The 13702-nt window shown below is 39.7% G+C and overlaps 1 protein-coding gene across 1 annotated transcript in view; it reads left to right on the top strand.

Moving 5' to 3' along the window:
- Window positions 1-13702, top strand: part of chrnb2 (cholinergic receptor, nicotinic, beta 2) — a 37378-nt gene that overhangs the window by 18290 nt on the left and 5386 nt on the right. The window contains exons 3-5 of the mRNA XM_038290220.1: window positions 1121-1165; window positions 4218-4327; window positions 7845-8973. Coding sequence (XP_038146148.1) covers window positions 1121-1165; window positions 4218-4327; window positions 7845-8973 — 1284 coding nt within the window. The remainder of the gene's footprint in view (window positions 1-1120; window positions 1166-4217; window positions 4328-7844; window positions 8974-13702) is intronic.

Raw genomic sequence — 13702 nt, 5'->3', positions numbered from 1 at the left:
GTGTATACATGTACCAAGTGTTGGATCAGAATAAATCTTTTAAGCATGCGCAGAACTTCCTGCCAAACTTGGCAGTTCTGTCTGCGTCTGGTTTTTGGGAGGCCTGACAAACGATGCGCTCGGAGCGAGCGGAAAGAAAAACGGAGAGAGGAGGAAAAAAGCGCTTGGCAGCGAAATGTCCGAGAGAAAATGTAGAGAATGAGCGATTGAACCGGCGTGGGAGAGCGAGTGGGCTGTGGAGAGAGAAAAGAGGAAGAGGAGGAGGATAAATTCCTGCTTCCTGCAGCTTTAAATGAACTTGAGTGTATAAGTCGGCGTTCCTAGACTCCTCTCACCATGTTGTTCACAACAAGAGCGAGAGCGACCGGTGGTTTCCTGTTGTTGACAAGGCGGAAAAACGTCACGCTTTTGATCTGATCAGGCCTTCAATCCGATTAGTTGTGTCCATGTAAACGTAGCTAATGTGTAGGTTGCAGGTCTAGTGCCCCTAGTGGCTTAAAGTAACACAGTGCTGCTTTAAGTTGGGGTTTTTTTTTTTTTTCTCATTTTCTTTTTTTTTTTTACATTAATGGGATTAGTGGTTCAGACTAAGAAGTGTGATATCTGGCCAGCAATTACATTTTTCTTCCAGTGTTTGCTGAGTTCCTCAAAATGCTTTTGGCAAACTGCTACTGGCATATTGTATGGGGTTCACTTTCTTCTTGATACATTTTTTTATACAAGCCAGATTTGACTTGTGATCTTGCAGACTTCTTAAGCTGAAAGAAGCTGTGGTTCTCAGCTACTTCTATAACTGAGGTATACATCCTTTCCCTTTCTGTAAAGACATTTGGTTACAAACAACTGCAATAATTATTGATTAACCTTTTCAGTGTTTCTAAGTAAATTACTCGTTCATGCGGCTTGCAGAGCATTGTATTTCTCTATCATTTATATTGAAGGAATAAACTTCATAAAGAGTTAAAATGTTAAACAAAAGCACTTCAAAAGATTATAAGAAAGTCTGGCTCATTGGAGGGAAAACTAATAAGAAAACTAAATTTGCACACTACTTGGACAACCCAATGAAAAAAGGGAAGAAAGCATGCCTTTTTTATAATTTTTTTTGTCTGTTTTTCAGCATGAGAGAGAACAAGTGATGACCACAAATGTCTGGCTCACGCAGGTGAGATCTCACACACTTCATAACATCCAGGCACCTCACTAACCACACAAAGGCAGGGATGTTTTTGAAAAAACATTTGTAAGAAAGAAAAAGCTTAACCCATTTAAAGTCAAAATCAGGTCAGAACAGAACATGTGAAGAATGATGCTGGTGATTATTGGTCAATGTTGTTAAACAATGGTTTAACTTTTTTTTTTTTTTTTACAGCACAGAGTAATATTTATACATGATAGGATTTGGTACCACCTGGTCATCTTACTCATTTAGCAAATGCAGTGGGGCCAGATTAGAACAGATTCTATAAAATTCATAACTGCATAAGCTGTTAATGATCTACTAAATTGAAACCTTCTTTTTGAGGAGTAGAACTCCAGTAAAGTAATATTGAAGGTTATTAAAAAGTGGTCAGAGTGGATAGGGTTGTGAGGAAATACTGTTCTTCCTTTGAGCTCAATGCCATATATCAGCACAAGGTTCAAAGTATGAAGATGAGAATGTGTGAGACTAATCACATTGTGAATAAAGCCAATTGAGTCTAAGATAGCATTAAAGGATGCATTTAAGCTATAACCTTCAATGTCGGCATGAATCTTAAAATCCCCCACTTTGATGACCTGGTCAGTATTTAACACTAAAGCACATAGGAATTGAAAACTGATCTAAAAATTTGGATGAGAGAAGCTAAGGATTAAATGTTTAAAAAAAGTTGTAACTCTAAACTGGCTTTGGAATAGTCAGTAAGTGGGACATTTGAGTGTAAAGAAACAGAAAACAGAAGGAGCAAAAAATACTTTTTCACTCTACTGTACTTTTAGAAAAGAATGGTAGATAGTTTATTTAGGTCATAGAACTGGAACACATATCTACATGATATGGGATGTAAAAGCAGATCTGCTCTTCGCTAAGAAGTACAGTACACATTGCAAGGATTTTGGTGCCGTTGGCTTTGCTGAGGGTAAAACAAACTTGACTTGGATGCAAAGCATTGTGACTGTCTGGATTTCCTAAAAGAGAGAGCACAAGACAAAAATGCAGCAGTCTGTTTTAATGTTATTGATGTTTTTGTATACATTGATTGATTTCAGACAATCAGGCTGATATTATGTGGACTGAAAGTGGTTTTTGTTCCAGGAATGTTGGTCAAAATACTCTAATATTCTAATATTGTTCAACTCTGTGCCTACAAGTTGCTTTTTGTTGTACATCTCCATCTACTTGTTTGTAGACATATGACTTTTGCCTCATGATCATCATTTGAAAGTCTGTTGTGGTTATCAGTATAATAACACTTTTGATCAAATGTGTCAGGGTGTGCTAAATGTATTATCGCAGGCTGAAATGAGTTCCTTTTACATGACCTCCGGGTGGGTCTTGTTGTAAACAAATCAAGAGGTCGTTTGAGCTTCACACCAAGCAAAGGTTTCATCTGCACCACAGCCCGTTCAAGCACCGCAGGAAATCAGAGTGGCAGTCAGCTTCTCTGTTCACTCCAAACAGGAAGTTTGGATCAACTCTCCCCAAGTGGGAGAGTTGATCTTAGGCAGTGTGGAAAGAACATGATTTGGTGGAGATCAAAATAGAGGCAGAAGGTATGAGGACTCCAGATAAAAGTAGTGGTGGTATGGTGTTTTACTCAGAGTGGTTTAATCATGGCCTTTTTTCACAGAATAATAATTTAATACATTTTCTTTGAGAAGAAAAAACAATCACTGGATGGGCTAGAGTTTTATCCAGCAGTGTGAAACCTATTTGTTGCTGCACACTGCTGGTCAGCTGGTCTAAACGAAGCTGTTACACATTTCCATCCATTAGCAGGAAAACAACATTTGCTGTTTGGGATTCTTAAAGGTATTGTGGGGGATTTTCGCAATTAATTTTTTTAAAGACCTGCCTTTTCCGCTTAAAAAAAATGCACATGCACAACCTTGTGCCCGCTCCCAAGTGGGAACACCAATTAAACATGTGCGAGAGCACGCACGAGCCGATTTCTCATTGTGAACGATCTCTTTAAAAGTTGCTGTTCTGATAGCTCATACAAGCTTAATGTGTCCAAACGTCAGTCCTTAACCCTAAATCCCTCCATCACTATATAAAGCGGTGACTATATAGTGGACTTTATAGTGAACTCAGGTAACTGACTGTTCAGACAGATGATCACTACTTTTTGCTCCCAGTTGGTCGCATAACTCCTTCTCCACCGTGAGGTGCTTGCACCATCTTTATTGTTAGTAGCCGCTGTTGTACTCTGGAATATATGAACCTCTTCTGAGGCCTTTGTTTTCTTCTCATAATGACTGACTGAAACCGTAGATCACCACACATATAGTATGCCTGAGCAGCCGTGCAGAAAAAGATAGCTAACAGGACGAGCGCTTTGGACGGCCTTATGTAAACATATCACCAGAATGATTGACAATTAGGAGGACCACTTATTTAGATGATCCACCTGGAAATAAAAGATCATCCTCTATACCTTTAACAGTTGCAAAAAAATGAAGATGTTCCTGGTAGCGATAATTCAGACAAAAGGCTTAGTGTGACCTATCTGTATTCTTTGATGTTGAAAGCATTTGTTAAATCAATTTTATAAAACACCCGCTGTTTCCAGTTTGTGCTCTCTCTCATAGTGAGAGACTCATAAACACTTGTAAGGCGAGTAAGCACAGATTTATGACTTGTAGCCAAGCGCAGAATGACTATGACTGCTGATACATTTCTCAGCATCAGAAAGCCAAGGGCAGCCCAAACAAGTTAATGATTATAGTGTTTCACGGCTGCTGCAGACAATATAGCTTGGGCGCATGAAAACATCAATAACTGCGAAGAGAAAACGGTCTTCTGCATAACGTATTATAGCTCATGTCTCTTTAAACGTATGCAATCTAATATACTTTAGGATGAAGATAAAGATTGAGAAGCTACACATAAACCATGGTTTATACACATCCTAACCACTGGCTAGATGAGTAAAAAATGTTTGTTCCCTGTTTCCCCTTGCTGCTGTGTGATTGGCAGATGAGTGACTAAGCATGATGTTTCTATTGGCCCTCAGGAGTGGCAGGACTATCGGCTGACTTGGGTCCCAGAGGAGTTTGATGGAATGATGAAGGTCAGGCTGCCCTCTAAACACATCTGGCTGCCAGACGTGGTCCTCTACAACAAGTGAGTCACTCTCTCATGCTCTTGAACTCGCTTAGAGGACACGAACTGACACATGAATGGCCTGGAAAATGCCCAGTGAAGACATGTTCATTTTCATATAGGAAATAAAAGCTGGTTGTCTGGTCAGGTCATCCAGCTGCTATCGATGTAAGACACTTAAACTCATTGCTTCAATTAAGCAGTCATTTTGAGTGGGTGATACTTTTAGGTTCACAACACATGACTGAGTACGTCAACTAGAATCTCTTCTTGTTGCTCATGCTACCATAGTACTGTACAGCCAGAGATGTCTGAGAGGATTAATCATCTTCGCTGCACACAGAGGTCCTGTAAAGGAGCAAACACAAAAAAAAAATCATGTAAAAGTATTCACACTCCTTCAAACTTCTCACATATTTTCATGTTGTAACTGCAAATTTAAGGAAAGACATTTTTCTCTGCAACCACTAAATGAAATCCAGTGAACCCAGGCGCCTTCAAAGACCACCTGATTAGCAGAGTTAAGCTATGTGTATATTAAACTCAGCATACAGTACATACAGCTGTTGGGTGAAGGCCTTAGAGATTTCAAAGCGAATAACCAGTAGGAGGACACCAAAAGAGGCCAAGGTGAATGCAAGGAGAGCATCAATAAGACAAACAGCAAAGAGACCTTTGGTTACCCTTGAGGAGCAGCAGCCATCCACAGCACAGTGGAGAGGAACTGTTAGCAGGGCAACTATTAATTGTTCTTGCCACAAATCTAGATGGGATTAAAAGGAGGATAGAAGAAAGCTATTGTTGTGTGAGGGCCTTGAAAACATCTGTTTGCAGTTTAACAAAAACACTGACCCTACCATAAATATGCCAAATATTCCTAAATATTACCAAATTTTGTTGTTTAATACTCTTTAAATAATACATCTTAACGTTATTCTGGAATTTCAGTCAAACCACTATCAAAGCCCCTAACTGGTAAATAAAGCTCAAGATGAGCTAAAATAAACTATCAAGAAAGGTTATTAGATTTTTTTAAGCCTAAAATAAGCAAAAAGGTTGTTTTTTTATACCTTCATTAAATGTGTTTTTGTTGCGAAGGGACAAATTTTTTTTATAGACGATAGTGTAAAAGTTAGACAACTTGAAAAAGCTACGTTTTTGTTGGAAATCTAACAGTGCACGGAATCACTCTGAGCACAATAGCACCAATGGCAGCAGATTTTATTTTCTTCAACTTTTCACTATGGCTCTAAATTGTCTAATGTTGATCATAAACTTGCAATGTGCTATAAAGGGTTTCATAAAGCCACGTTACAGAATGTAGTGCAGTGCACAAAGACAGTAAGAGAGTAAATTCTGACATCTCATGAGTTAATATCATATTTTCTAATATAAAGGAAGGAAAATCCAAACTTTTTTCCTGGTTTCTCTCCAATATATATTGGTAATGATTCATATTGTAGATCAGTACAGCAGAGCTACACAGCAGCAGATGAGGCAATCCTCTTCAGACGTCATTTATAATCACTCACATGTATAATCTGAGAGTTTTCTTTTACGTCTAAAGAAATTTAGGATGTAACAGGTAGCTCGTCTCAGTGTAGTGGAAAATTGGTGTCAGCCTATGGTTTTCAAATCAGCTCATCAGAGAACAGTGATCTGTGTGACCTTCTCTTCTTTCCTTGCTTCTGTCATTACTTTACAGATGATTAAAAGATCACCGACCCACCTCGCTCTGGATAAAGTGATCCTGATAATCCTGTGTACCTACAGGCCTGTGCGATAATCCCCAAATCTCAAACCCTGTTGCTTTCTTGAACAACGGGATGATTTTGTTTTGTATTGGACACATTATTTTATTTTGAAAGAAGGATTTCATTGGGTCAAGATCCGGTATATGTTTAAGTAAATATTTTTGTTAGTGACTTTTTTGGAGCAGAATCCACTTATCAATGAACTTTGTTTCCTGTTTAGGTCATGTGTTTACACAGCGCGGTTCCCCTTTCCCCATGTTTATAGGCAAATGTGTGTGTGACCTATTCGCACTGGGAAAAAAAAATCCAATTTCAAATCAACACTCATTCCTGTACTGTAATTAATATTTAGATATAAAATCATAGATATATTGCACTGCTGTTTAGGAAGAACGTGGCCAGTCTGTGCCATCAAAAATGAAGAAAAGGTTCTTTTATAACGGGATGAAATGGGGTATTTATGAGTAAGCATTGGGTGGTGTATTAATATTATTTATAATCTGTATTCATGGTTTAACTTTCAAGGCAATGAGTTAAAAAACCACAAATTTGACAACTGAACTGGAGAGTGAACAAGAGCTTAGCAAGAAAAAATAACTTACAAAAAACAAAACAAACTAAATTATATCTAAGGATAATACTGAAATAGAGAATCCAACCAAATTAATTGGTAAACAATGATAAACTTAGGTCATGTTATTGGTTTGTTTTTGACCATTTGGATGAGAACCTTAACCACTTTTCCATCTCTATTTGATGTTAATGGTTTAACTCTGGTTATTCTAAAAGGCTTCATAATCGCTCGTATTCCTGCCCAGACTAGTAGACGTCAGTGACTTTTGTTCATGTCTGTTATAAGATTTCTTTAAATCAAGGCACAATCTGCTGATCCTTCAGATCTTTTAATGTACTTCTTTTTGACAGTTTTTTTTAAAGGGATGAATTGATTCTACAGACCTGACTGCTGTGAATGAAACTGAGCTGATAAAATACTTTCCCAAATCAGCACTTTGGTTCAACCATTGTTTTTAATGTACTTTATAAATGACCTGAAATCGTAATTAAACAATTCTACTATCAGGAGTTGGTTTGGATAGCTTTTGGAACCCACCTTAACCTTATTTGTTAAACTTTATCTCAACAGTCAAACAATCAAATATCTTACTATATCCTTTTAATTTGACCCTTAAGGTCTAAAACATAGTTTGATAAGCAGACTGACAGTAGTTCAGCACTGACGTATCTACGGTATAAGCATGTAGCCTCTTTTTTTCCTGAATGTACATCAGGTAGGAAGTTCCCTTGCTGCTCTGCAGATGAGATATCAAGCGTTATCATGTTAAATGGGTCCAACCTAGTAAGCAATCTAAGCGTTATATTCAAGATGGATTTGGTTGATACTCAGAAACGACCAGCTGATAAAAGTACAAAAAAAAAAAAACTAGTTAAGTACTAGCGCGAGCTACGAGAACAAGCAGCTGCAGTTCTATGTTTTGGTCACATGTGGCAGTATCATTAGAAAACTCTGGAATTCCTGTTTAAGTTTAAAATTGCTTTAGTCTGGTATGGAAAAAGGGCTTTGGAATTATAATGGGGAATGTTTTGTCAGCATTAACTTCTACAACTGACAAAGCATATAACTTTGCTCATTCTATAAAAGAAAAGACAATAGCCTAGTGTTGAACAGCCCCATACGAGCCAGGCTAAAACCCTTACTATAGATTGACTAGTTGCCCTATTCCTTTAACTTGTAACAATATCCTCTCCCTCTTCCTCTGTCTCAGTGCGGATGGGGTCTACGAGGTGTCCTTCTACTCTAACGCAGTGGTGTCCTATGATGGCAGCATCTTCTGGTTGCCTCCCGCCATCTATAAATCAGCCTGTAAGATTGAAGTAAAGCACTTCCCTTTTGACCAGCAGAACTGCACGCTGAGATTTCGCTCCTGGACCTATGACCGTACAGAAATAGATCTCGTGCTTCGTGCTGACGTGGCCAGCATGGACGACTTCACGCCTAGCGGAGAATGGGATATAATTGCTCTGCCAGGCCGACGAAATGAGAACCCAGCTGACCCCACCTACGTGGACATCACATATGACTTCATCATCCGCAGGAAGCCGCTGTTTTATACCATCAACCTCATCATACCCTGTGTGCTCATCACTTCCCTGGCCATCCTGGTGTTCTACCTGCCGTCAGACTGCGGAGAGAAAATGACGCTTTGTATCTCGGTGCTGCTGGCTCTCACTGTGTTCCTGCTGCTGATTTCAAAGATTGTACCACCAACCTCCCTAGACGTCCCTCTGGTGGGGAAATACCTGATGTTCACCATGGTTCTAGTCACTTTTTCCATAGTCACCAGTGTCTGTGTGCTCAACGTCCATCACCGCTCTCCTACCACGCACACCATGCCTCCCTGGGTCAAACTGGTGTTCCTCAACAAGCTCCCTGCCCTGCTCTTCATGCGACAGCCAAGGAACAGCAGTGAGCGCCAGCGGTTACGCCAGAGGAGGAGAGCACAGGAGCAAAAGGAAGGCGGGCGCAGCGGGGAGCCGGGGCCCCTGATGGTGGGTCTGGGACTTGGTGGCGGAGGTGGCAATGGAGGGGGAACCACCTCATCTGTTTTTGGGAAGGACGACGGGGACCCTTGCACGTGCTATGTGAACCGGGCGTCTGTTAAACAGTTTGGAGGTGAACTGGTGGGCGCTGGAGGGGGATCAATGGACGGTCTAAACAGAGTGAGAGATGGCCGGGAGGGTGGGTCTGGAAACCTGCCAAGGGGGAAGCAGGCAGCCGGAGGTCCTGCTTTGACTCAGGCCTTGCTGGCTCAAGCCTGTTCAGGATTTGATGAGGCAGTGGAAGGAGTTCGCTTCATCGCCAACCATATGAAGAGCGAAGATGATGATCAGAGCGTAAGTATTACTTGTGCATGGTGAGCACCATTTTTACAACTGCTTGTGGTTTTTAGAATATCAAAGCTTTTAACCCCCATAAAAAAAGGCCCCCACCCATAGCTGTATGTTGGAAGTGCATTGCATGAAAACATAGAGCACTTATTTTCCTCAGATTTCCCTCTAGAAAAAAAAATATGTTTGTTTAGACAATTCCTCTTTTATCAGAGTTTTGCATTTTACCTTTTATATAGACTGATTTTAAAAGACTTGGAAGTGATAAAGTTATTAATTTAACAGATTGACCTGATTTTAATACATACTAATGCTACACACAATTTGTGTGTGACCTTTAGACGGATGTTTTCTCTACTTTATTCATTTTAATAGATGAAAGCTTTGCTTGTGACATGATGTTCTATAAGCAACATTTACACTCAAAAATATTTACATTTTAAAGAATTTTCTACCTTCTCTTTTCTTATCAATGCTACTATTATATGTTAAGGTTATTTGTGAAAGAAGCTACCAAAGCTAAATTTCTCTTTTCATTCATGTTTTTAAAAAATCTAAGTGAAACGAATGTCTGCTGAAGCTGATCAGGCTTTTATATTTAGCTTCAAAAGCATAATAACTTTACTGATTTCCTTCTCTCCTAAGTAAGCTGATTTTCTGATAAACATGCTGTTAGTGCCATGGAAGTGTACTCCAGCTAACTGCCAACACATGGCCTGTGATGACAGTTTTGGTGAAGGCTGTCAGCTTGCCTTTGTGTTACTTTGATTTAACACCTTATGTCTGTGTTTGGATGAGTCACCCTCTTCTATCCAAATACATTACCTGCCATTATTGTCTGTTGAGTAGCTCAGATAAGCTGCATATGGTTGTTTTGTGGCTGCAACGCTCCGCGTTTGACTGTGTCTTCTGAAATGCGCGGGTTGGTGAAATAGAAACAGCAGCAGCAGCAGACAGATCTGATGATGCAGCCTCAGCCCAGAGACTATCCAGTGCGGTATGTAATAATAGCAGCAGCCTGACGTGTGCATAAAGAAGTGCAAATAGGCTGAGGCGCTGAGATGAAGGAGCAAGGCTTTATGTTTTTTTGACTGCCTCTCACCTGGAAACACCAAAAATAACATGAGCGGTTTGTTTCGTCACAGACATGATTTACTCCCAGCAGCCAAGAAGAAGAACTTAAAATCCTCTCAGTTTTAGTGCAGTTTTTCAGTTCCATCCACCCCTGTGTCTCCCTTCTCTATTCCAGTCCTCAAGTTATCATCACAGGGTTCAAATGTCGGTGCACTCTCTGTGTCCTCCATCTCCCCGGTCTCTTACCTTCCTCTCCTCCTCCTTGACTCCTGTTAGACCTCATTAGAGCTTTGTGCCAGAAAGAGTCTCCACTCACATTAACCATTCACCTCCATTAACCCTCTGCCTTACTATAGCAAAGAGAATGGATAGACAGAAGACAACAGAAGCCTGATTCTACTTACTCTATTATTTAAATCAAAATCTCTATTTTAGAAATTTTGGAAATGACATATAACAAAGCAAAAACACGCCTCAGAGGAGCAGTTGGGTTATTTGGTTCACTGTTTCTATTTATGTCTAGCAATTGCAGAGAAAAAAAAAAAGATATTTTTTCAATTGCTAATTGCCTAAGTCCTTCCATATTTATAAAACAAAAGAAAAAATAGGACTCCCGCTTTAAAAAAGAAAGATTTTCGGCTAACTGACATGAATTAGTTTTTAAAAAGCCTTTTAGCATTCCTGTCATTCCCTTGGAGGTATTATACTTTGATTTCGCATTAAACATCCATAAGATCTGTTTAAAACACAGGTTTGAAGGGAAGTTCAGCCTGTTATGTTGCACTCATATGTCGTGGTCTATGATACTTCTAATAAAGAAAGTTAATTAAAAAATTATTATAAAAACACAGCTCCAAGGTCTGGGTCTATACATCTAAAGTTAAAAACCCAGCTTATTATGTTTTGAGATAAATTTCAGAATGCAAAGATTTACATGGCTCTGGATACCAACAGGCTAATAACTCTAGACAAGCTTCATAGATCCACAGAGTAGATAGTACTGGAGTATTTACTGCATACATGCAGATATCAAATTATTGCTGCCACCTTCCCAGTTTGGTATGATTTGGTCAACATAATTAGGAACCATGAAGCAGGTGCTTCAATGAATTGAAATGTAACACAGCAAAGTATCAGGACCCACAGGTGCTAATATGGCACTGGTGTCCAATAAGAAACAAACTTATGTAGGGTTGATTTTCTTGATGAGTCTGAATGTGTATAAATCCCTATGAAATATGCTCGGGTTCAGTGGCGGCTGGTGAAAAATATTTTTGGTGGGGCTGATATAGCCTAGTGTATGTCTCCAACTAACCCGGAATAAGAATTCAAATAAACAATTGGACAATACATACAATTTAACAGTAATGATTTAATTTACTATATAATAACAGTAACAGTGATGATTTGGGTCACTGTGACGGGGTTCTTTGGCCTCCAAGAATCCAGTCTCAGTCGGGTTACCGGTGTTGGTGATTTATTGAGCTCAAAAACTCAAAACAGGGTGCAAAAGAAACTAAACATATACAAGATACTCTGGGCCTCAGCCTCCCTCCAGTTACCAGCAATGTAACAAAGAAACAGAAAACAAAAATTGCCGCTTTTCTTCCCACAGCCCTCATTAAATAGTTTAAGCCCCTCACCTCAGGCTCTCTTATTTCTGATTTCTTCTCATTAATCAGTTTTGTCCATATATTACCTCCACAAACAATTGATGTACAAAAACAAATAATTTTTACAACTTAATTCTTTTACACAATTCTTTTACACAATTCTTTTTTCATTGACTTATTCAATTACACCAAACTGGGTTTGAACCCAGCAAAGACGCAGCCAGACTGAAGATGACAAGTCCCCGCATAAACACGTACACACCCACATACCCACACACACACACACACACACACACACACACACACACACACACATGGCTAACCCCACTGAAATATTAAGTGTGCACCCTCAATACGCCAGCAGGTAACCAGGAACAGCTTGTGTGTTTTAAGTTAATAGAGCTACTGATCTCAGCGCGAGTGTATTGGTCCTCACAAACACAGTATAACAGGAATGTGTGTGTGGCGCGCAAAGTTAGAGAGGTTGTTTTAAGCGACGAGGTGGATTCGTCACAGTCACAATAACCATGAAATGAAATGTTCATATCATACAACAGGGATGTTCTTCTGGCAAACGGGTAGATAAATAAGGATCTCACCGAATTTGGTGGAAGCTGCATCTCGCTCGTTACATTCGCCATCTTCCCTCTAATTGTCTGCACCTGCGCTTGGGTTCAGAGCCTGTAAAAGCGCAGTATTTTCAGCGCCCCAATACCATAAAGTTCCGAGACGCTGATTGGCCATTAAATTCACCTAGCAATAGTACATGATTGACAGATTCTCTGCAAATGTGGGTCAGTCTGATCAGCGCCCCCAGAACAGAGACGGTAGGAGTCTGTCTGTGGAAATCCACAAATTAATGACAGTAGATAGGGAAATGTAGTTTATATAATTTGTTTTGCTTATAGTTACACAGTCTAGAGAGTAAAACTGACATTTATGAGTTAATTTCTAAAAATATATTTTACGTTTCTCTCTTCTTATCAGGGAGGGCGGTGCCCCAGCGCCCCCTATGGGCCGGCCGCCACTGCTCGGGTTGCTCTTCTGATTCCTCCCAACATTGTCTGAGCAAAACGGAGTAATAGACAATGTCATGTTAACCATGTATTTATTTTCTTACAGCAGTAAAATACAGACTTTATGAATTGATATGAATACATTTGCTAAGTCTATGAGCAAAAAAATGACAGCATCTCCTACAACGGAGAGCAAAGAGCTCAAGGTAAACACTTTTTGGTGTTGCCTGAATAAAAAAAAAAATAAATTTAGAAAAAAAGGAGGGGCACATTTCTGTGTTGTGCAGGACTTAAGCTCTCAGAGCTGGTGCCAGTGTTGCATCCGCAGAAGCTGAGGGGGGATTCTGGGTCTAAATTAAGAGAGGTGGAGGAAAATTCCTCATACATAGAGAGATTTTAGAATAAAGAAACAAACAACATATGTGTCCTTTAAAAGCATGATTGCAGGGTAAGAGACCAGCTGGGCATCCAGTGAGCTGTCTTACCATCTTCATGCAGGAGACGGTTACATTGAATGTCATTGCTTGTTTAAAGTAAACTCCCAACCGATGGGATAAATTACATAATAGAGGCTTAACGCCATAAAACAATCACTACTGAGGAATCCAGCGGCGCAGTGGCCAAGTCAAGGTCACTCTCCTTTCCACTGCTCACAAGTTAGTGGGCGCTAAATGTATCCATTCAGCTCAACCACTGTTTTAAACTACATCAATTTTAAGTCTACTTTCACCCTTTAGCAGTCATCTAGTTAAAACCCCTTTAAGATTTTTTGCTCAGATGAATTGGAAGCTGAGCCAAGGAGATGAAAGGAGCCAGAAGCCACTTTGGTCAATCAATTGTTAAAGGAAAGCTATATCAACTCCAATTTACAGTTTCCCATAAATCATATAAGGTAGATGACACCATGTGGAAGAGGATGATACATAAGCTCGAGAAGTTGTAACCATCTCCCTGAACTCTCCAATACCACACAGTGGTGGCAGCATAATGCTAAAAGAATGCATTTCTAGCAGGGGTCCAAGCTGGAAAGAC

Source organism: Cyprinodon tularosa, unplaced genomic scaffold, assembly GCF_016077235.1.
Source record: "Cyprinodon tularosa strain WSP-4 unplaced genomic scaffold, ASM1607723v1 ctg277, whole genome shotgun sequence".
NCBI lineage: Eukaryota > Metazoa > Chordata > Actinopteri > Cyprinodontiformes > Cyprinodontidae > Cyprinodon > Cyprinodon tularosa.
Note: the sequence above shows the minus strand (reverse complement) of the source record. Positions and strands in the feature narration are given on the sequence as shown.